The following is a 21,270-nucleotide window of genomic DNA, read 5'->3' on the forward strand; positions in this document are numbered from 1 at the left end:
GGGTGTGAGGGCGGAGGTGCAGGATGTGGACGAGATGCGTTGGAGGGCATCTTTAACCACGTGGGAAGGGAAATTGCGGTCTCTAAAGAAGGAGGCCATCTGGTGTGTTCTATGGTGGAACTGGTCCTCCTGGGAGCAGATACGGCGGAGGAATTGGGAATACGGGATGGCATTTTTGCTCTTCCAGCACCACTAATCCAGAATCTGGTTTCCAGCATCTGCAGTCATTGTTTTTACCTAGGTTCTTCTTTATACTGCTCACAGTTTTCATTCAGTTAAACAAAGTTTCACATTCATGGCATTAAATCTGTGATTTAATAACAACTATTAGAAAAAATGTATCTGTATTTAAGAAACCGAAATCGACAGGTTACATTTAGATTAGATTAGATTCCCTACTGTATGGAAACAGGTCCTTTGGCCCAACAAGTCCACACCGACCCTCTGAAGAGTAACCCACCCAGACCCATTCCCCTACCTTATATTTGCCCCTGACTAATGCACCTAACACTATGGACAATTTAGCATGGCCAGTTCACCTGACATACACATTTTTTTGGATTATGGGAGGAAACCAGAGCACCCGGAGGAAACACACGCAGACACGGGGAGAATATGCAAACTCCACACAGACAGAGGCAGGAATCTTACCCATGTCCCTGGTGCTGTGAGGCAGCAGTGCTAACCACTGAGCCACTGTGCTGCCCGTAGAATTGTTTCCGCAGAATCTGTACAGTGTGATAACAGACCATTCAGCCAAACTAGTCCATACTGACCCTATGAACAGCATCCCATCCCCCTACCCAGTCCCTGTGACCTTGCATTTCCCCTGACTAATGCACCGAGCCTGCACATCCCTGAACACTATGAGCAATTTAGCATTTCCAGTCCACCTAACCTGCACATCTTTGGACTGTGGGTGGAAACCAGAGCACCGGGAGGAAAATCATGCAGGCATGGGGAGACTGTGCAAACTCCATGCACAGTCACCTGAGTCACCTGAATTCAACCTGGGTCCCTGGCGCTGTGAGGGATTTAACTGCATAACTGAAAAATATTTAATTATTAATTCACTTCCAATGTTTTTGGTAATGGTTTTGAATTGATTAGTATTTCTATTAAAATAACAGACACCACTTCAACTGGCCCTCCTAAGCATTTTTATATTAGTATGTAATGTAACTTCAGGCTACAGGCTATTAATTTCCTCTGAATTCAGAATTTTTATCTTGAATTTTAACTTTGCTTTCATTGTGTCAATTCAGATTATTTCATTGTGGAAATTAACTTTGAATTCAAACATATGAATTAGGAGCAACATTAGGGCATTTAGCCTGATCATGACCAGATCTAATTGTGGCATCAAACTCCACTTTCCTATCTACCCTTGATTCCCTTGAGTTAAGGATTTTCTATTTCTGCATCAAACATAGTCAGTAACCCAGCCTCCATTGATCTCTGGCGAAGTGCGGTCCAGAGATTCACAACTATTCTAGAGATAAAAAATACTCTTATCTTAAATAGGCGACATCTTATTTAGAAACCATGTCCCGTCAGTCTGGTCTCTTCAGAGTAGAAACTGTTTATTCAGCCTCTGCGTTCTCAAGGCTCCCATGATTTTATATATTTAAGTAAGATTGCTTTTCATTCTTCTGAACTCCAGTGGATACAGGGCCAAACTGTTCAATTTTTCCTTATTGATTTATGCTGCTTTTTTTATTCTTATCAAAATGGGCAAATTCACATTTTCCCACATAATATTATCCAGACCTATCTATCTCTTTGAAAAGCCCTTAAGTAATCTCCAAAGCTTATTTTCATGCCTGTCTTTGTGTCATCAATAACGTTAGCATATGTTTGATAAACTCTTCAAGGCATTTAAATGGATTATAAAGTGTTGAAGCTGTATCCATGTGACACTCTTGCCAATGTGACATGATCTATTTATGCCTACCAATATTTAGTTAACCAATGCCCTGTCCTTGTTGATATGTTATTTCCTATACCATGAACTTTTATTGTGTGGAGTAAGCTTGATGTAGTGATGTGGCAATTTGTCAAATGCCTTCTGGAAATCTCAGTAGCAGGTTGTTCATTAACCATGTTGCTTGTTATTCCCTTAAAGAGATCAAATAATAATATTCAAACACTATTTCTCTTTTACTGTTGCCTTTGCCTGATTGTTGTGCAGAGGAACCTTGATGATTTGAACGGGATGGGCGGGCACTATTTCGTTTGGATAATTGATTATTCAATTAATTGATTCAATGCCTTTCCTCTGGGGCTCAGAGTTTTCTGTTAGGTCCGCACTCTATTCAGGCGACGAGGTAGCAGCATACTGTGCGCGAGCCCCTGCTCCCACCCTCTTCCAACACTGCCCACCCCCCAATACTGCCCCCCACATGCCCCCAACTCCCGTCCAATACCGCCATTGTCCACCCCTGCCCTCCCCCCAAACCTGTCCCAAGACTGCCCCCGCCTTCCCCCCAAATCCGTCCAACACCACCCCCTCTCCGGGGCAGCCAGACTGGACACCAACAAGACTGCTGCTGCCTTTTGAGGGGTGAGTCTCCAAATAGCGCATACATGTGCATACACACACGCACAACTTCTTACTGCAAATTTTTTACAGGTTCCACCTCTGCCCTGGAGAGATTATCTGGGGAAAGGGGGTTTAGGGTACACCCCTGTGTAGAACTCCAGTGAAAGTATGTGGGGAGAGAGAGAGAGAGAGAGAGAGAGGACGGGTGTGGGGGGTGGGGGCAGGCATTTGGAGACAGTGCCTGGAATCCTGTCAGTCCAGGACTCTTCTCGGCAGCATTTCATTAAGCGAGTTCCCTTTTAATCACTGTAAACAGAAGATGCTATCAGTGTTGGAACATGTCTTTGATGTAATGTTTCTATCTGGACCTTGAGATCTCCTTCGGATAATCCGATATTTGGTTAATTGATATTCAGATAATCGAGGTTCCTCTGTAATAGATTCAAGTTGTTCCCCTCTGACAGGTGTTAAGCTAACTTGCCTATGTTTTCTGCCTTTTGTCTACCTCTCCTCTTGAAAGAAGAGTTACATTCACTGTTTTCCAACCTGAGAGGCCCAACCTTTAATCTTTAGAATTTTGCAAAATTAAAACCAATGCATCGTCTATCTCATCAATTTATTAAGACCCTACAATAAACTCCACAAGCATTTTGGGACTTGTAAGTTTTTAGTTCAGATAATTTGCTCGGTATTTTCACTTTGGCAATTATAAGTGTTTTAACTTTCTCCTTCTCGTTGACCTCCTGATCATACTCATTACTGGAATGTTGGTTCTGTCCACTATAGTTCATGCAGGTGCAAAATCTGTTTTCAAATCATTCATAATTTCTTCCTTATTATCCATTCCTTAAAGCTGTGCTGTGGAGGACCAACATTGATTTTACTTATTCTTTTCCTTTTTAAAGACAGTGACTGTCAAACGTTTATCTACCTATTCTTCTATTTCTAGCTAGTTTTCTCCCTCATTGTTATTTCAGCAATTTTTATTTGTCCACCCCAATCCAACACTGGCACCTTCACATCCCTTGTATATTCAGTTCACTCTTCTGACTTGCCAGTACTCCTTTTGCAGTATTCTGCACTTTTTCTTTCAATCTAATACTATCCTTAACTACTTTAGTAAGTTGTGGATGGTCCATTCTTTCTTTACAGTCTTTCGTTCTCACTGGACTTTCTTCTGTGTTATGAACTATCTCCATTAGTTCCTGCTAGTGCATCTCTACTGATCTATCCCTTGGTCTAATTTCCCCAGCTATATCTTCATACCTTCATATTTGCCCTTATTTAAGCTTATAAATGCTTATCATTGGATTATATTTTTCTGCATACAAGATTTTTTGCCTGATCCAAACCAGCTAACAGATGGAATGCTTCCTGACCGTATAAATCATATCAAGTTCTATGTTGATTGTTTGGTAGGAATGTTAGGAATTTGACAAATGATACAAGAAAAATTAAGATATTTCTTTAGCAAATATACTTAGTTAGGTGCAATGATGGCCAGAAATGTTCCCAGATTTGCACACACAATATGTATCACCTTATACCAAAAGGTGGGAGATGAACCCCAAGAACTATGCCCATGTTATTTGAGGTGTAGGTGCTGTTCAACATAAAACATAGCCTTTTGATTTGAAAGCCCAGTACTGTGCCTGGGAATAGTTTCAATTTGAGTGAAGACAATCCTGTAAAAATGCAAGTAGCTTGAGGATTGGACAACTTCATTTGGCTGTAGACAGAATTTCCATGAAGTGAACATTTTTTCCAATTGTTTTGCCAGCCCAAGCAGTGCACTTAGCCAAGTCTTGAGTTTCTATAATATAACAAATTTCTGAGTTGGTTCTTAGTAAAGCCTTTCAGTAAGTTATTAGTTTTAAGTTGTAATTGTATCTTGATGTGAAATGTATGTATTAAAAGGCAAGATTAGAGTCAAGTACAATATGTTGGCACTGAAGTGCACTGTGCTTCTGAGAGGTGGATAAATGGGACTGACCTCAACCAGGCAATTGGGACAATAGCTTTCCGCAGATCCCATATCTACATGGTTTAAAATGAGTGGCCATTAGCAGCATATGCCATTTTACTTCTATGCTATCCTGTTCTAAACACTAGGCAATGGCAAAACCATCCTGTTCTGGTTGTTTCACAGAATAATCATGTCCAATGTACCTTTACTGTATGTTGTTTATCATTGCGAGGGCTGGTCAGATTAGTTTAATCATAACAGCCAAGTTTCTATCATTTGGAGAAGGAAAATCGAGAGACAGTAGGTAAGTATGTTTTTGTAAATCACCTGATGAAGGAGCGTCGCTCCGAAAGCTAGTGTGCTTCCAATTAAACCTGTTGGACTGTAACCTGGTGTTGTGTGATTTTTAACTTTGTACACCCCAGTCCAACACCGGCATCTCCAAATCATGTTTTTGTAAAGGTTGTGAAGTAAAGTAAATGTTGAAAGTGTTGAATAATTTCAGATAGTAATGATGTCTTTAAAGATTTTAGCATCATTGAAATAAATAGTCATATGCACTTGTTACTTTTTAGCACCAGAATTGAATGTGTCAAATGTGGAACTCTGCAAGACAATATCTTCTCCTGATTCTTACCCAGAGCCACCTGCTCACCCGGAGGCAAGCTATGAAGAGGACTGGGAAGTCTTTGATCCGTAAGTGTTTATCAACAATCATCTCTTTCAAACTGTGTATGTATAAATTCTATGAGCTGTATTTGAGCATCAAAGTGCGGGCTAATACTGCAGTGTAGTGCTGAGGGAGTGCTGCATTGTTGAAGATGCTGTATTTTTGACAAGACGTTTAAACCAAGGACCTATCTGCCCCATCAGTGGATATAAAAGAGCCCCTTGCACTACTTTGAAGACGAGCAACAAAGTTTTTCCCAGTGGCTTAGCCACTATTCCCAGTATCGAGAACAGATTATTTATATGTCACCACATTACAGTTTGTGAGAACTTGCTCAATTGACTGCTATGTTTCTTACATTACAACAGTAACTGCACATCAAAACGACTTCAGTGGCTCTAAAATTTGGAACCTTTCTGCTGTTGTTAAGGCATCATATAAATACAAGACATTTTTTAACACAAGTATACTTTTTAAAAGTTTCATTTATTTGAAAGTAGACAAGCATAAAAATATAATAGATAACAAGCTGTCTTTAATTATCAAATTTTATAACATTGGAGAACATTCAGCCCATCATATCTGTGCCAGCATTCTGGAAGACCTATTTATAGATAATATAATCAGTATCCTATTCTTACCTTATCCCCATAACCCTTGATTCCTCTGTCTTTAAGAGCTCTATCCATCCAGAGACTTGGCCTTCTCTGCCTTTTGGGTCAGAGCATTCCATATAGCCACCACTTTCTGGGTGAAGAAGTTTCTCCTCAACTCTGTTCTAAATGGCCTACCCCTTATTTTTAAACTGTGATCTCTGGTTCAGGACTCACCTATCAGCGGAAACATGCTTCCTGCCTTCAGAGTGTCCAATCCTTTAATAATCTTATACATCTCAACCAGATCCTCTCTAATCCTTCTAAACTCAAGTGTATACAAGCCCAGTCACTCCAATCTTTCAACATATGATAGTGCTGCCATTCTGTGAATTGACCTAGTGAACCTACGCTGCATTCCCTCAATAGCCAGAATATCCTTCCTCAAATTTGAAGACCAAAACTGCATGCAATACTCCAGGTGCGATCTCACCAGGGCCTTGCACAGCTGCAGAAGGTCTTCTTTGCTCCTATACTCAATTCCTCTTGTTATGAAGGTCAATATGCCATTAGCTTTCTTCACTGCCTGCTGTACCTGCATGCTTGTTTTCATTGACTGATGTACAAGAACACCTAGATCTAGTTGTACTTCCCTTAACTAACTTGATTCCATTTAGATAGTAATCTGCCTTCCTGTTCTTACCACCAGAGTGGATAACCACACATTTATCCACATTAAACTGCATCTGCCATGCATCTGTCAACTCACCTAGCCTGTCTAAGTCACCCTGTATTCTCATAACATCCTCCTCACATTTCTCCCTGCCCCACCCAGCTTTGTGTCATCAGCAAATTTGCTAATATTACTTTTAATACCTTCATCTATATCATTAATGTATATTGTAAACAGCTGCGATTTCAGCACCGAACCATGTGGTACCCATGTGGTCACCGCCTGCCATTCCTAAATGGACCTGTTTATCACTACTCTTTGCTTCCTGTCAGCCAGCCAATTTTCAGTCCAAGTCAGTATGTTTCCCCCAATACCATGTGCTCTAATTTTGCTCACTAATCTCCTACGTGGGACTTTATCAAAGGCTTTCTGAAAATCCAGATACAGTACATCCATTGACTCTCCCTTGTCCATCTTCATAGTTACGTCCTCAAAATTCTAGAAGATTAGTCAAGCACAATTTCCCCTTTGTAAATCCACGCTGACTCTGACCCATTCTGTTACTGCTATCCAAATGAGTTGTAATTTCATCTTTTACAATTGACTCCAGCATCTTTCCCACTACTGAGGTCAGGCTAACTGGTCTATACTTCCCTGTTTCTCTCTCCCCCTCCTTTCTTGAAAAGTGGGACAACATTAGCCACTCTCCAATCCACAAAAACTGATCCTGAATCTATAGAACATTGGAAAATGATTGCCAATGCATCCACGATTTCTACAGCCACTTCCTTAAGTACTCTGGAATGCAGACCGTCAGGTCCCGGGGACTTATCAGCCTTCAGGCCTAACAGTCTATCCAACACCATTTCCTGCCTAAAATAAATTCCCTTCAGTTCACCCATTACCCTAGGTCCTTCAACCACTATTAAATCTGGGAGTTTGCTTGTATCTTCCCCAGTGAAGACTGATCCAAAGTACTTATTCACCTCTTCTGGCATTTCCTTGTTCCCCATAATAAATACACCCGTTTCTGTCTTCAAGGACCCAATTTTAGTCTTAACCTTTTTTTTCTTTTCACGTAGCTAAAAAAGCTTTTACTATCCTCCTTTGTATTTTTGGCCAGTTTGCCTTCGTACCTCATTTTTTTCTCCACATATTGCCTTTTTTGTAATCCTCTGATCTTTAAAAGTTCCCCAGTCCTCCAACTTCCCGCTCATCTTTGCTATGTTATACATCTCTTTTATCTTTATACAGTCCTTAACTTGTCAGCCACAAATGCCCCTGCCTCCCCTTAGGATCTTTCTTCCTCTTTGGAATGAACTGATCCTGAACCCTATGCATTATACCCAGAAATACCTGCCATTGTTGTTCCACTGCCATCCCTGCTAGGGTACTGAACCATTGAACTTTGGCCGGCTCCTCCCTCATAGCTCCATAGTTCCCTTTGTTCAGCTGCAATACTGACACTATTTATTTGCATCCCATATATTTTTCCATTTTCCGTTTCAAACTTGTTGATTGAATATGTTTGTGGGATACCTGTGACGCCTTTTGTTCCATTGCCAATTCAGTCATGATCTAATTGAACTGTAGAAAAGAATTAAACTGCTGATGTTCCTGCTTCTGTGTTCCTTTATCGTGAGAAGCAACTTGGTAATAGTCATTAGAAGGGGATCATCCAGTTAACATTGAGATGAGGAGAAATTTCTTCACTCAGAGGTTTATGAATATTCAGAACTCTTAGTCGAGAGGGCTTTGGGGACACAGCTAAGACGTATTAAGGAGACTTTTTTCACACTAGGTGAGTTATGTGGACAGAGCAGAAAACTGGAGTGGGAATAGATGATTAATCATTACTCTAAACACTGTGGGGATTCAACAGGTTGTATTGCCATCTGCTTTTTCTGATGACGCCTACTGTAAATTTTAAGGCAAAGTGGTAACTGCAGGTCTGAATACAGTAAAGCTTTGTGTTAATGCAGGTACTGAACTTAATATCTAGTGCTATCTAGTGGACAGTCTGTGTATTTTTTTGCAAGTTGAATTGAAAATCATGCACTTGAATTTGACCTACATTAATTTTCTTCCTGGAGACATTGCATTGGGAGTGGAAACTGATAGAATGGTTCCAACAAAAATGCACCATGTATTACCAGTGACTTTGATTAACAATGTTTTAAGGTCGCCCGTAATTGCAGTTCTGGGTGTACTGAACACTGGTAGCGATAATCTGCAGTAGGCGTGATAGTGATATGGATTTCCTGAGTTTGACTAGCAGTTGGAATTAATAAAAATCTAAGTATATTAGAAATGACATAAGAAACAAAAATACTCGAAGTGACCATTAATTGTTAACATTTGGAATGGATTAAACATGTTTTTTTTTTAATGTTATTGATCCTGTTGGTATTAATTTCTAACATTTATTCATTTTCATTTTGTGAGATTTAAGTTCTGTGCTACTTTTTTTATGTCTGCAATAACTGGTACCAGTTTGGAGTTGAGGCTGAGCTTGCTGTTGTCATAGTAAAGCGATATTGACATCTCCCTGTTCCAACAGAGGGTATATTCTGAATTCTGACTTTGTTATGGAATTGTGGACTTTAATTGTAATACAGCAGCAGTGAAGTAGCTAACATATAGTGCACACTGCTTTAGAAAATGACTTGCATTAATCGTACTGTTCATAACTTGAGCATCCCAATGAACCTTACAAACCAATTAAGAACTTCTGAAGTGCAATGGCTTTATTGAAATTGCAGCAGCTACTTTCCAGCAAGTAATAATGTGATAACAGCTGCTAATGTGTTTATTGTGATGACCTCCCTGTCCTTCTTTGGAATACTCTCATGGAGTCTTTAACAACCGTAACAGAGTGGGATATTGATTTAACATCTATCCAAAGACAGCATTTCTGACAGTGTTGTGCTTCTTCAGTACTGCACAACAATGCTGACTTGGATTTTAGTACTCACTTTTCTGCAGTGGGACTTCCACTCCATACACTTTTACTTAAATTATACTGTGTGCTAAGCCGTGGCTGAGACTGAAATATGGGAATAGTGCCTTTGCCTGTCCTGTCATTGCTGCACTTTGCAACATCTAGAAAAATGACTGAATGAACTGGCAAATTTCTGTGAACTGAGTTTAGTTGTGCTAGCAATTAGCCATGCTTACTATTTTAGCAAATAATGAGAATCACTAACCTTAGCACACTTAATGTGTAATTAACATTTTAAGAACCTGTCCTGCAAGAATTAACTTCCTCAAACTGTTATTTAGCCAATAAAAGACTAAGAATAAGCGCACAACCTTGCGTTACAGTCCAAAATACAAACTAGTGGATCCTTAATTGCATGACACAGCTTGAGTAGCTGTACTATGGAGTAATTGAATTGAGTGCTGTTGAAGTACAATATTGTTTTAATGGCTTACTTCTAGTTTTTCTTCTGTCAGACCTGCTCCTGTTTTTGTCCTGTTGGTTTTTATTATTTTGTTAGAATAGATAAAATGAGTCAATTTTTGGTGCTGACTGTCTATATATCTAAAATATTTATTGGTACTCTATTACAGTATCGACTTCCTGATTTGCTGAGTGTTCCCAACGTCCCTGTTTAATTTCCAGCACTGCACTTTTAACTATACTTTCTATTAGCTTGTTTCCACTTCGCCTTTTGTGCATTTATGGGTTGAGCTGAGCATCCTCTTAGTAACTTATCAGTTTATTTTCTCTCTTTGTCATCAGTGGTTTCTGTACCTTGCTTTGATCCATAGCTGAGGGTTTCCTGTTCCTAGGTTCCTGTTAGCTGTTTAGAAGTTCACACAAGCTAAAATGATTGACATATTTGTATTAATGTAAGCAAACAAATGTCTCCTGCTCAGCAGTTCCTGTTGGTTAAAATTGTTGTTTAGTATAGAGGCATTTGTGGATTTTCTTTTGTGCTCATTAGGGCACCATTCACCCTATCTTGGCTACCAGAAATGGATGATCATCAAACTTGCTAGTCTCTACAACAAATCTTTGAAATTAGTGTTTGGTGGTTGTTGCAAACTTTTGCTGATATCATTTTGTTGAGCATTCAAGAAAAACATTATTTTTCCTGTGGCTTTTTAAAATTGATTGTGAAGGTAGTCCTGTTGGCACACTGAATGCACTCCATAGCCCGCACTGAGGGAGTGACATTTGACGGATTCTCTAAGCATATGTTCAAACATTAACTTCGGTATCTCTACAAACAGTTTCAGTTTCATTGGTGGTGTGATGCTGATAATGATATATAAACATTGTCAGATGTCCAAACTCAGTCAGAATTCTAAAACTAAACCTTGGCAACTGCAGCTTTGAAACTTGAGCTTTAAGTGAAACGATGGTTGTTCAGAGCGTGTTTGAGCAATTTATTATTTGCGTATAAATGTACTCAAAGTTTAATTCAATGAGTTTTAAAAGAAAGTAGATGGACTCCTTAGGGAAATAAATTTTGGGGGCAACATGTGCATAATGGGGGAAGGGGACCAACTGAATGCTGTAAGAGCTGACATGGACTCAGTGTGCCAAATGGCTTCCTTTGGTGTTGTAGCGATTGGAAGTTCAGCCTAAATACTTTATTTATTTTTAAAGTGGCCATTTAGAAACTGCCACTTACTGGGCTTTATTTTCATAAAGTCACCAATTTTTCCATGCATTTTAATATTTTGTTTTTGCTTACTGAATAGGTATTTCTTCATCAAACATGTACCACCACTAACAGAGGAACAACTAAGTCGGAAGCCAGCCCTGCCACTTAAAACTAGAAGTACACCTGAATTCTCGTTGGTCCTAGACTTGGTGCGTACCTTATGTGCAGATAAGGTTTTTTTATGTTTTTTTATGAATGCAGTAAGTCTGATTTATATAATAAATACTGAAGCAGACTCTGATGCACAGATCATTCAATTAAAATATTAATCTTATAGGATGTGGTACCAATGTTCTAATTAACTGTTTATTTTTGGATATGTAAGATTGAGTTTAGTCAAGCATATTCCTGCCAACATAAGCATCTGTGACCCAAATTGGCAGAACTGATAGGCTTCTGGATCTAAACATGTTCTTGAATTGTTGCCTCTTTTATAATTGATTTGTGTTTGAGGTTGATTGGTTTAAAAAAAAAGTTATTATCTTTCTTGGCTTTCGCATGGCATTTTCTAGTTTGAATTGCAGTTTGTTAAATTGATGATTTAATTTCCATATTCCCTGATAATCTGTTGTTTTATGATACTTGCAAACTTTTCTTCCTGGTAGGATGAGACATTAGTGCACTGCAGCCTCAATGAACTGGATGATGCGGCACTGACCTTTCCTGTCCTTTTCCAAGATGTAATTTATCAGGTAATAGAAACCAATCCAGGGACTGTGTGTCAAATTTGGGAAATACCTTACTATATTTAATCCTTTGTGTCCTTGCTTGTTCACTCTTGGCAAGTATCTCTGAAGGCAAAATTCAGCGATGTGCAGTTGAATGTATTTCATTGGCCGGTTCTATTGTGGTATTCTGGAATGATGTGCAGGCTTCCACATAAATAGTGACCACATGGACCACTGGATGGTAGGCCCTCCTTGGACAGTAACCTAGTGGGAAATATTGCCTTTAGGGTAAATAGGAAGAAAATGTTTTATTAAAAAATATAACAATGAGAATATATTTTGCTTAATGGGTGCTGGTGAAATCATGCTCCATCCAGGATTTTTCTGATTGTATAGAGGAATCCTCAAATCTTTAATTGTATCCACGCACCTCAGTTGTATTCTTTTTTAATTCTCTGACTTTTCGTCCCTCACGTCCTAACCAAATATATTCCAATGGCATTAGAGGAATGATTTGTCCATTGTTGATAATGTGCTGCTATTGTCCTTGGTCTGTAATCACCTATGACAGGGCTTCCCAAAGTGTGCAAATTGCCCCCTCGTGGGATACACGTTTAGAATTTCCCACTCTAGCAAGGTCTTCCAGTGGTATCATCGCAATTTTCAAGCACTGAAATGACATCATCGTAGGTAACGGTTTGGGAAGTACTTCATTATATATTTTATTTAAACTGTTGTAAAATGTAGTAACCTTTCCCACATGTCCAATAGGTTTACGTACGGTTGCGACCCTTCTTTCGGGAATTCCTGGAACGAATGTCTCAGATTTATGAGGTACGTTGAAAAGTGTTCTGTCAAATGCAAAGTTGTGTTGTTAGTTATAACTGTTACAGTCCCCTTGATCATTTTGTATCACTCAGTATGTTCAGATAGTAGCACTGCCAAAACCTTGCTTTAATACATTTTTAAAACTTGGCTTAAAATAACACACCAGGAAACTAAGCAATGTATTTTCAGCAGAGTGTACATTTTGCATTGTGCAAATTAGTTTTTATTTAAAGATTTATATTTTCTCTCTTCCAACTCCACAAGAAATGCTCTCTTTGTTGATGGTTCACAATAGTTTTATAGCAACTGTACAACGTTTGAACTTTTGAATCAAAAGGGCATTGTAAAAATACATCAAAAATCAGATGGTTCCGAGATACAGGTAGTTCTCTTATCAAACGTGTTTCGGGAGCATTATTTGGCAATAATGTCGCTGAAGCATTAGAGAACAGAATTTTCGAGAACGCTTACCTTTGTTCGCAATAACTCAATTCCAGTGATGATTGTTTCACACGCTTTCTGCACATGTGCCGATGTCACCTGCCATCAGAGCATGTGAGAGATACAGTACTATATATTGAGCAGCTTCATCTCAAAAGTTAAACTAATTAATATTCATTGCTCTCTCTCTGAGACAAGAATATTCTTGTCTAATTCCTGCAGGACTGCATTACTTATATACACATCATTTACCTTTTTAATTTGTTCTAGTACCTGCATATCTCATAATCTAAACCAAGAAACAGTCAGAAGACAGTCAACCACAGCCACCCCTTTCTGCAACCACACTGCACCTGAAGGTGGTGATCCTCTTAACACTGCATTAACGATATTTTTTCAATGTAATGTTGTTGTTCAGGTCGTAAGTTTGCTCACAGAGCTGGCAAGTTTGTTTTCAGGTGTTTCGTCACCATGCTAATTAACATCAGTGAACATCCGGTGAAACGCTGGTGTTCTGACCTGCTTTCTAGTTATGTATTGGTCTCTTAAGGTGGGTGCTATCATTTCTGGTTCTTTTGCTCAGAGGTTAGTAAATGGCGTCTGAATCAATGTGTTTATTGATGGAGTTCCGTTTTGAATGCCTGGCGTCTAGGAGTTCCCATGCGTGTTTATGTTTAGCCTGTCCCAGGATGGATGTGTTGTCCCAGTTGAAGTGGTGTCCTTCTTTGTCTGTATGCAAGGATACTAGTGATGGTGGGTCATGTCTTTTGGCCGGTATTTGGTGGCTGGTTTTCCGTCAGTCTGTCTGATGTAATGTTTGTTGCAGTCCTTGCATGGTATTTTGTAAATAATATTCGTTTTGCTGGTTGTTCGTATAGGGTCCTTTAGGTTCATCAGTGGCTTTTTCAGTGTGTTGGTAAGTTTCTGGGCTACCATGATGCCAAGGGGTCAGAGTAGTCTGGTAGTCATCTCTGAGATGTCTTTGACGTATGGAAGTGTGGCTAGAGTTTCTAGGCATGTTGTGTCTACTTGTTTGGATTTGTTGTTTACGAATCGGCGGACTGTGTTTATTGGGTACCTGTTGTTCTTGAATACGCTGTATAGGTATTTTTCTTCTGCTCGTAGTTCCTGGGTGCTGCAGTGTTGTGGCCCATTTAAATCATGTCCTGATGCAGCTCCGTTTGTGGGTGTTGGGATGATTGCTTTTGTAGTTAAGTATCTAGTCTGTGTGTGTTACTTGCTTGTAGGCACTGGTCTGCAGTTCTCCATTAACTGTTCGTTCCACTGTGACATTTAGGAAGGGGAGTCTGTTGTTCTTCCCTTTTGTGAAACTTATTCCTGTAAGGCTGTTGTAGGTTTCCTCTAATTTGTCCGTTTTGTGATGACAAAGGTGTCATCCATGTAACAGACCCAAAGTTTGGGTTGGGTCGTGGGGAGGGCTGTTCATTCGAGTCACTCGATTACTGCTTCTGCTAAGAATCCTGATATAGGGTGATACCATAGTTTCTCCGTTGATTTCTTTGTAGATCTTGTTGTTGAAGATGAAGTGGGTAGTGAGGCACAGGTCTACTAGTTTGAGGATGTTGTCCTTGCTGATGGAGTTGCTGCTATCTGGTGTTTGTGTCCTTGATTCATCTAGTAACAAGGTCAGTGTTTCTTTGGCCAGGCTGATATTAATTGATGTGAATAAGGTTGTTATGTCAAAGGAGACCACTATTTCGTCCTCTTCTATCTTGGTGTCTTTGATGTTCAGGAATTCTTGGGTGAAGTGGATGGAGTGGCATGTCTTCTTCTAGGTATTTCAGTTTTCGGTAGAGTTCGTTTGCTAGTCTGTATGGCGGTGTGCCAGGGAGTGAGACCTCGGGTCTGAGGGGGGCCCCTGGTTTGTGTACCTTAGGTAATCCATAGAAAAGGAGTGTGTTGGGTCCATCAGGTTTCATCTTTTGGAGATCTGTCTTGTTAATTTGGCCTGATTTATTAAGCATTTTCAATGTAGCTGTGATACAGGTTTCTAGCTGTGAAGTCGGGTCTGTCGTCACCTGTAAGTAAGTGTCGGTATCTGTGAGCAGTGAATTTGTCTTTTCAATATATTGTGTTCTGTTTAGGATGACAGTCAGGCACCCTTTGCTTGCAGGTAGGATTGCAATGTTTCTGTCTTTTCTGAGTCCTTCTAGGGCATTCCAGTGTATTGAGGGTGTTCCCTTCCTCCTTTCTGCTGAGTGTTGGTGAGCTGTCTGTCTGATGGTCTGCTGGGTTTCTTCTGCGAGTCCGTTGTCTTTCAGGATTGATTCTAATGCTGCTGAGAAGTCCATTTGTGTCGGTGTCTCTGTAGTTGTAGTTCATTCCTCTTACTAGGACGGCTATTTCCTTGTCTGTTAGTGGTTAGTGTGATAGATTTTTAATCTAAACTTCTGAATTGTCTGTGTTGTTCTTTTGTGTGAGCTTGTCCAGTTTTTTTTTGGAGGGATAGTTTTTTTTCCTTGGTCTGCTGTTGTTTGATGCTGATGGCTCATTCTAGGCACATAAATAGAAAGCAGGACAGAACACCAGCAGTTCACCGGAGGCTCACTGATGATGTTACCTAGCGTGGTGACACAGCGTCTGAAAACAAACCTGCCAGCTCTGCGAGCAAACTTACGACCTGAACCTCAACCTGAGCTACAAATCTTCTCAAAAATCTCAATGAAATGTGTTAAATTTATTTTTATTTTGTTAATAAATATGATTTAAACCTTCATTCAGGCTGTGCTACACTCTGTTTGGCTTTTGGGTGATTTTTGAGTGTTTGAGAGTGTTATTTTTTTGCTGGTCTGCCCCTAACCTCACTTTTCCCCATTGGCTCCATTATTATATTACATGATTTTCTATTAAGCGAGGTTTTGCTGGAGTGCGATTACGGCATTATAGGAGAGCTACCTGTACACAGTTTGAAAATGTGAAGGATCCTCGGTTTCTTTGTGACCAATTGATCATCACCATTTCATTAAAGTTCTTGAACATTGTTGTGCTTTGTTCTTTTTTTCATGACTTTGACTTTTGGTTAAAGCTCCTCCCATGTAACATTAAAAAATAGTACTATATATGCTGCGTTCAAAGCAGTATTGAGAAATGAAAAGTCATATTTTGGCAAATGCAGTATTGTAATCTTTCCCTGATTATCTTGCAGATTATTCTGTTCACTGCCTCCAAAAAAGTCTATGCAGACAAATTGCTGAATATTTTGGACCCTAAAAAGCAGCTAGTCAGGTAAGTGCCTGTGTTTGTTGTATATAGTAAATAGGAATGTTAAAGTAAAAAGGAATAGTAATAGCTTTGTCATTGTAAACCATCCGTATCTTCATCCTCTGCCCAGCCCACAGATATAAGTATTACCACTTGGACAGGTATCTATCTCAGAAAATTAATTTGTCAGTCTTCTGACCTCTATCTGCTTATTCTCTTTCAAGATTATTGCACTCCATTTCTGGCCTCTTGCATATATCTGGTTTTAATTGTTCCACTGACAGCAAATTTATCTTCAGGTATTAAAACCTAGGCGTTCCTTCCCTAATCTGTCCAAACCACTTCTTTAAGATATACTGACTACTTTGAATGAATATTGCAATACCTAACCTAGTGTATTTCTCTGTTGATTAAATTGACATTCTATTTGACCACACTCCTGTGAATTAGCTTTGAGTATTTTGCTGTGTTTAAGGTGCTACATGGAATCTTAGAAGATTACAGTACAGAAGGCTGTTCAGGTCATCATGTCTCTGCTGACTCTATAAGGCAAACGTTCCGACTGTGTTGTTTTTAAAATTCATTTGGAAGATGTGGGCTTTGCTAGTTGGACCAACATTCATTGCCCATCCCTCATTGCCCTCAAGACGATGATGGCATGCTACTGCTTTGGACTGCTGCAGTGCCTTTGGTGTTGATGCATTCACAATACTGTTAGGGAGAGAGTTGGAGGATTTTCACCTGCTGATAATGAAGGAATAGTGAATATTTCCAAGTTAGGATGGTGAGTGGTTTGGAAAGGAACTTGTAGGTGGTGGAGTTTCCATATATTTGTTGTCCTTGTCCTTCAAGTTGGTCATGGTAATTTGTTTGGAAAGTGATGTCTGGTGAGCCTGGGTGAATTTTTGCAGTGCATTTTGTAGATGGCCTGTGCAACTGCTACTGTGTATCTGTGGTGGAGTGAGTGTATAACTGTAAATCTAGTGCTAATCACACTGGCTGCTTTGTCTTGCATGATGTCAAGCTTCTTGAGTGTTGTTTTGAGTTGTGTTCATCCAGTCAAGTAGGAATATTTCATCACACTCCTGTCTTATGCTTTGTAGATAATGGGCAGGCTTTGAGAAATCAGGTGATTAGTTGCTGCAGGATTCCCAGGTTCTAACTTGCTTTTGTAGGCACTATTTATATGAGTAGTCCAGTTAATTTCTGGCTAATGGTAGTCCACAGGTGTTGTCAGTAGAAGTTTCGACGAAGGTAATATCATTAAACATAAAGGGATGGTAGTTAGAATTTCTGTTATTGGAGATGTTCACAGCCTGGAACTTGTGTGGACCAAATGTATCCTTAATTAATGGTGCTTAACATTATGCAATCAGAAGTGAGCATCTCCACCTATGGTTTTATGACGGAAGAAAGGTCACTAATGAAAGAGCTATTGTACCTAAGACACTACCCTGAGGAACTAGGGCTGTTTTGACTCAGTGGTGGTGTCCCTTTGAGCTAGGAGATCTAGGTTCAAATCCCACCTGCTCCAAGGGTGTGTCATAACATTTCTGAACATCTTTATTAGGAAAATACCTACCCTGAGGAACTCCTGCAGAATTGCCCTGGAGCTGAGATGACTGACATCAAACAACCACAGCCATCTTTCTTGGTGCAACTCCAACGAGTGAAGAGTTTTCTCCTGATTCCCATTGCTTGGTCTCTTTAATGCCATGTTCAGACAAATGTCTCAATGTTAAGGGTAGTCACTTTTGTCTCACCGCTGGAGTTTAGTTCTTTTGTCTATGTTGTAATACAAGGCTGTAATGAAGTCAGGAACTGAGTGGTTCTGGCCGGAACCCAAACAGAACACCTCTGAGCAGATTATGGCTAAGCAAGTGTTACTTGATAATATTGATGACTTTATTGGAGGATCATAGTAAACTGATGATACAATAATTGACTGAGTTTGATTTGTTTTGCTTTCTGTGGACAGGACATACATGGCAATTTTCCTCATTGCCTGGCAGGTGTCAGTATCGTAGCTGTACTGGAACAGATTGGCTAGGAAATTGGCGAGCTTTGCATCACAAGTCGTCTTCATTATTGTCAGAACCTAAAGACTTTGTGGATCTAGTGCCTTCAGCTGTTTCTTGATGTTATGGAATGAATTGAATTGGCTGAAGACAGGCATCTGTAATATGGGGACTTACTGAGGAGGCAGAAATGCATAATCCATTCACTATTTCTGGCTGAAGATTATTACAAGTGCTGCCTTTTGTACAAATGTCCTGGGCTCCATCGTCAATGAGGATTGGAATGCTTGTGGAGCCACCTCTTTCAGTGGGTTGTTGAATTGTCCATTGCCATTCATGACCGGATATGCCAAGTCTGCAGAGCTTAGAGCTAATCCATTGGTTGTGGAATCGCTAGCTGTGTCTTATCACTTGCTGGTCATTCTGTATGTAAATTAGCTCACTGAGCTGGAAGGTTTGTTTTTAGACGTTTCGTCACCATACTGGGTAACATTATGAATGAGAGTTTCTGGTGAAGCGCTAGTGGTATGTCCCACCTCTCTATTTGGTTTCTTAGGGTGGGTGGGTGATTTCGGTTCTTTTCTTCAAGGGAAAGTAGATAGGATCTAAATCGATTAAATTGTCATTAACAAGATACCATGCAAGAACTGTAAAAAAAAAAAGCCAAATTGGACATGCTAGCAGGAAACTTGCCACCAGGATATATGAACACGAATTCGCCACCAAAGGACATGACCCACGATCATTAGTTTATATACACACAGACAGAGAAGCTCACCACTTTGATTGGGACAACGCACACATCCTAGGACAGGTGAAACAAAGGCACGCAAGAGAATTCTTAGAGACATGGCATTCTAACCAGAACCCCATCAATAAACACATCGATTTAGATTCTATCTACCTTCCCTTGAAAAAAAGAACTGGAAGTGACGTAACCACTTTAAGAAATAAGACCTATAAATAAGAAGAGGTGGGAATAACACCAGCCGATCACCAGAGACTCTCACTGATGATGTTACCTAGAATGGTGATGAAACGTCTGAAAACAAATTTTCAAGCTCAGTGAGCTAACTTACATACTTGTTGACACCATTTTTTGGTCTGCCTAATGTTGCTCCTAGCATGCCATCTTGCACTTTTCATCAGACCAGGGTTGATCCTCTTCGTTTAATAATTGTCATAGAGATGTGCAGCACAGAAGCAGACCCTTCAATCCATGCCGACCAGATATTAGATTAGATTCCCTACAGTGTGGAAACAGGCCCTTCGGCCCAACAAGTCCACACCGATCCTCCGAAGAGTAACCCATCCAGACCTGTTTCCCTCTGACTGATGCACCTAACACTATGGATATTTTATCACAGCCAATTCACCTAACCTGCACATCTTTGGATTGTGGGAGGAAACCCACACAGACACGGAGAGAATGTGCAAACTCCACACAGACCGTCACCCAAGGCTGGAATCGAACCTGCGACCCTGGTGCTGTGAGGCAGCAGTGCTAACTGCTGTGCCACTCCAACCTAATCTCGTCCCACCTGCCAGCACCCAACCCATATCCCCCCAAACCCTTCCTATTCATATACCCATCCAGATGCCTTTTAAATGTTGCAATTGTACTAGCATCCACCACTTCCTCTGGCAGCTCATTCCATACACGTACCACCCTCTGCATGAAAATGTTGCCCCTTAGGTCTCTTTTATATCTTTCCCTTCTCACGCTAAACCTAGGCCCTCTAGTTCTGGACTCCCTGACCCCAAGGAAAAGATTTTGTCTATTTATCCTATCCATGCCCCTCATGATTTTAAAAAACTCTATAAAGTCACCCCTCAGCCTCCGACGCTGCAGGGAAAACAGCCCTAGCCTATTCAATCTCTCCCTATAGCATAAATCGTCCAACCCTGGCAACATCCTTGTAAATTTTTTCTGAACCATTTCAAGTTTCACAACATCCTTCCAAAAGGAAGGAGACCAGAATTGCACACAATATTGCAAAAGTGGCCGAACCAATGTCCTGTACAGCCACAAATGACCTCTCAATTCTGGTACTCAATACTCTGACCAATAAAGGAAAGCATACCAAACACCACCTTCACTATCCTATCTACCTGTGACTCCACTTTCAAGGAGCTATGAACCTGCACTCCAAGGTCTCTTTGTTCAGCAACATTCCCTAGGACCTTACCATTAAGTATATAAGTCCTGCTAAGATTTGCTTTCCCAAAATGCAGCACCTTACATTTGTCTGAATTAAGCTCCATTTGCTGCCAATCAGCCCATTGGCCCATCTGATCAAGATCCTGTTGTAATTTGAGGTAACTTTCTTTGCTGTCAACTACACCTCCAATTTTGGTGTCATCTGCAAACTTACTATAGAGTGGGGAATATGGACAGGCAACATTGCATGTTGTGATAGCGTACGGTTCTGCTCTTGGTGATGGTCCACAGCCCTTACTTGTGTTGCTGGATCTCTTTGAAATCTACCCCATTTAGGGGAGCGATAGTGGCGTTTAACACAATGGAAGGAATCCTCAGTGTGAAAACAGGACTTTGTCTGCTAAAGGACTGTGGGGTGGTCAGTTCCACTGATACTGTCTAGGACAGGCGCATCTGTGGCAGGCAGATTGGTGAAGATGAGGTCAAGTATGTTTGTCCTTTGTGTTGTATCATTTACCACCTGTTACAGACTCTGTCTGGGTTATTTACGTTTAAGACCTGACTAGATAAATCAGTATCTGGATTAGTGGTGCTGGAAGAGCACAGCAGTTCAGGCAGCATCCAAGGAGCAGCGAAATCAACGTTTCGGGCAAAAGCCCTTCATCAGGAATAAAGGCAGTGAGCCTGAAGCGTGGAGAGATAAGCTAGAGGAGGGTGGGGATGGGGAGAAAGTAGCATAGAGTACAATGGGTGAATGGGGGAGGGATGAAGGTGATAGGTCAGGGAGGAGAGGGTGGAGTGGATAGGTGGAA

The 21,270-nt window shown here is 40.3% G+C and overlaps 1 protein-coding gene across 5 annotated transcripts in view; it reads left to right on the plus strand.

The window, feature by feature from the left end:
* The window catches only part of ctdspl2b (CTD (carboxy-terminal domain, RNA polymerase II, polypeptide A) small phosphatase like 2b), a 79,548-nt gene that overhangs the window by 46,681 nt on the left and 11,597 nt on the right, over positions 1-21,270 (plus strand). For all 5 annotated transcript variants that reach the window (XM_043677116.1, XM_043677115.1, XM_043677114.1 and 2 more), the window contains 5 exons: positions 5,084-5,204; positions 11,158-11,269; positions 11,726-11,812; positions 12,560-12,622; positions 16,224-16,303. In XM_043677116.1, coding sequence (XP_043533051.1) covers positions 5,084-5,204; positions 11,158-11,269; positions 11,726-11,812; positions 12,560-12,622; positions 16,224-16,303 — 463 coding nt within the window. The remainder of the gene's footprint in view (positions 1-5,083; positions 5,205-11,157; positions 11,270-11,725; positions 11,813-12,559; positions 12,623-16,223; positions 16,304-21,270) is intronic.

The sequence above is a fragment of the Chiloscyllium plagiosum genome, chromosome 36 (assembly GCF_004010195.1).
Source record: "Chiloscyllium plagiosum isolate BGI_BamShark_2017 chromosome 36, ASM401019v2, whole genome shotgun sequence".
Classification (NCBI taxonomy): domain Eukaryota; kingdom Metazoa; phylum Chordata; class Chondrichthyes; order Orectolobiformes; family Hemiscylliidae; genus Chiloscyllium; species Chiloscyllium plagiosum.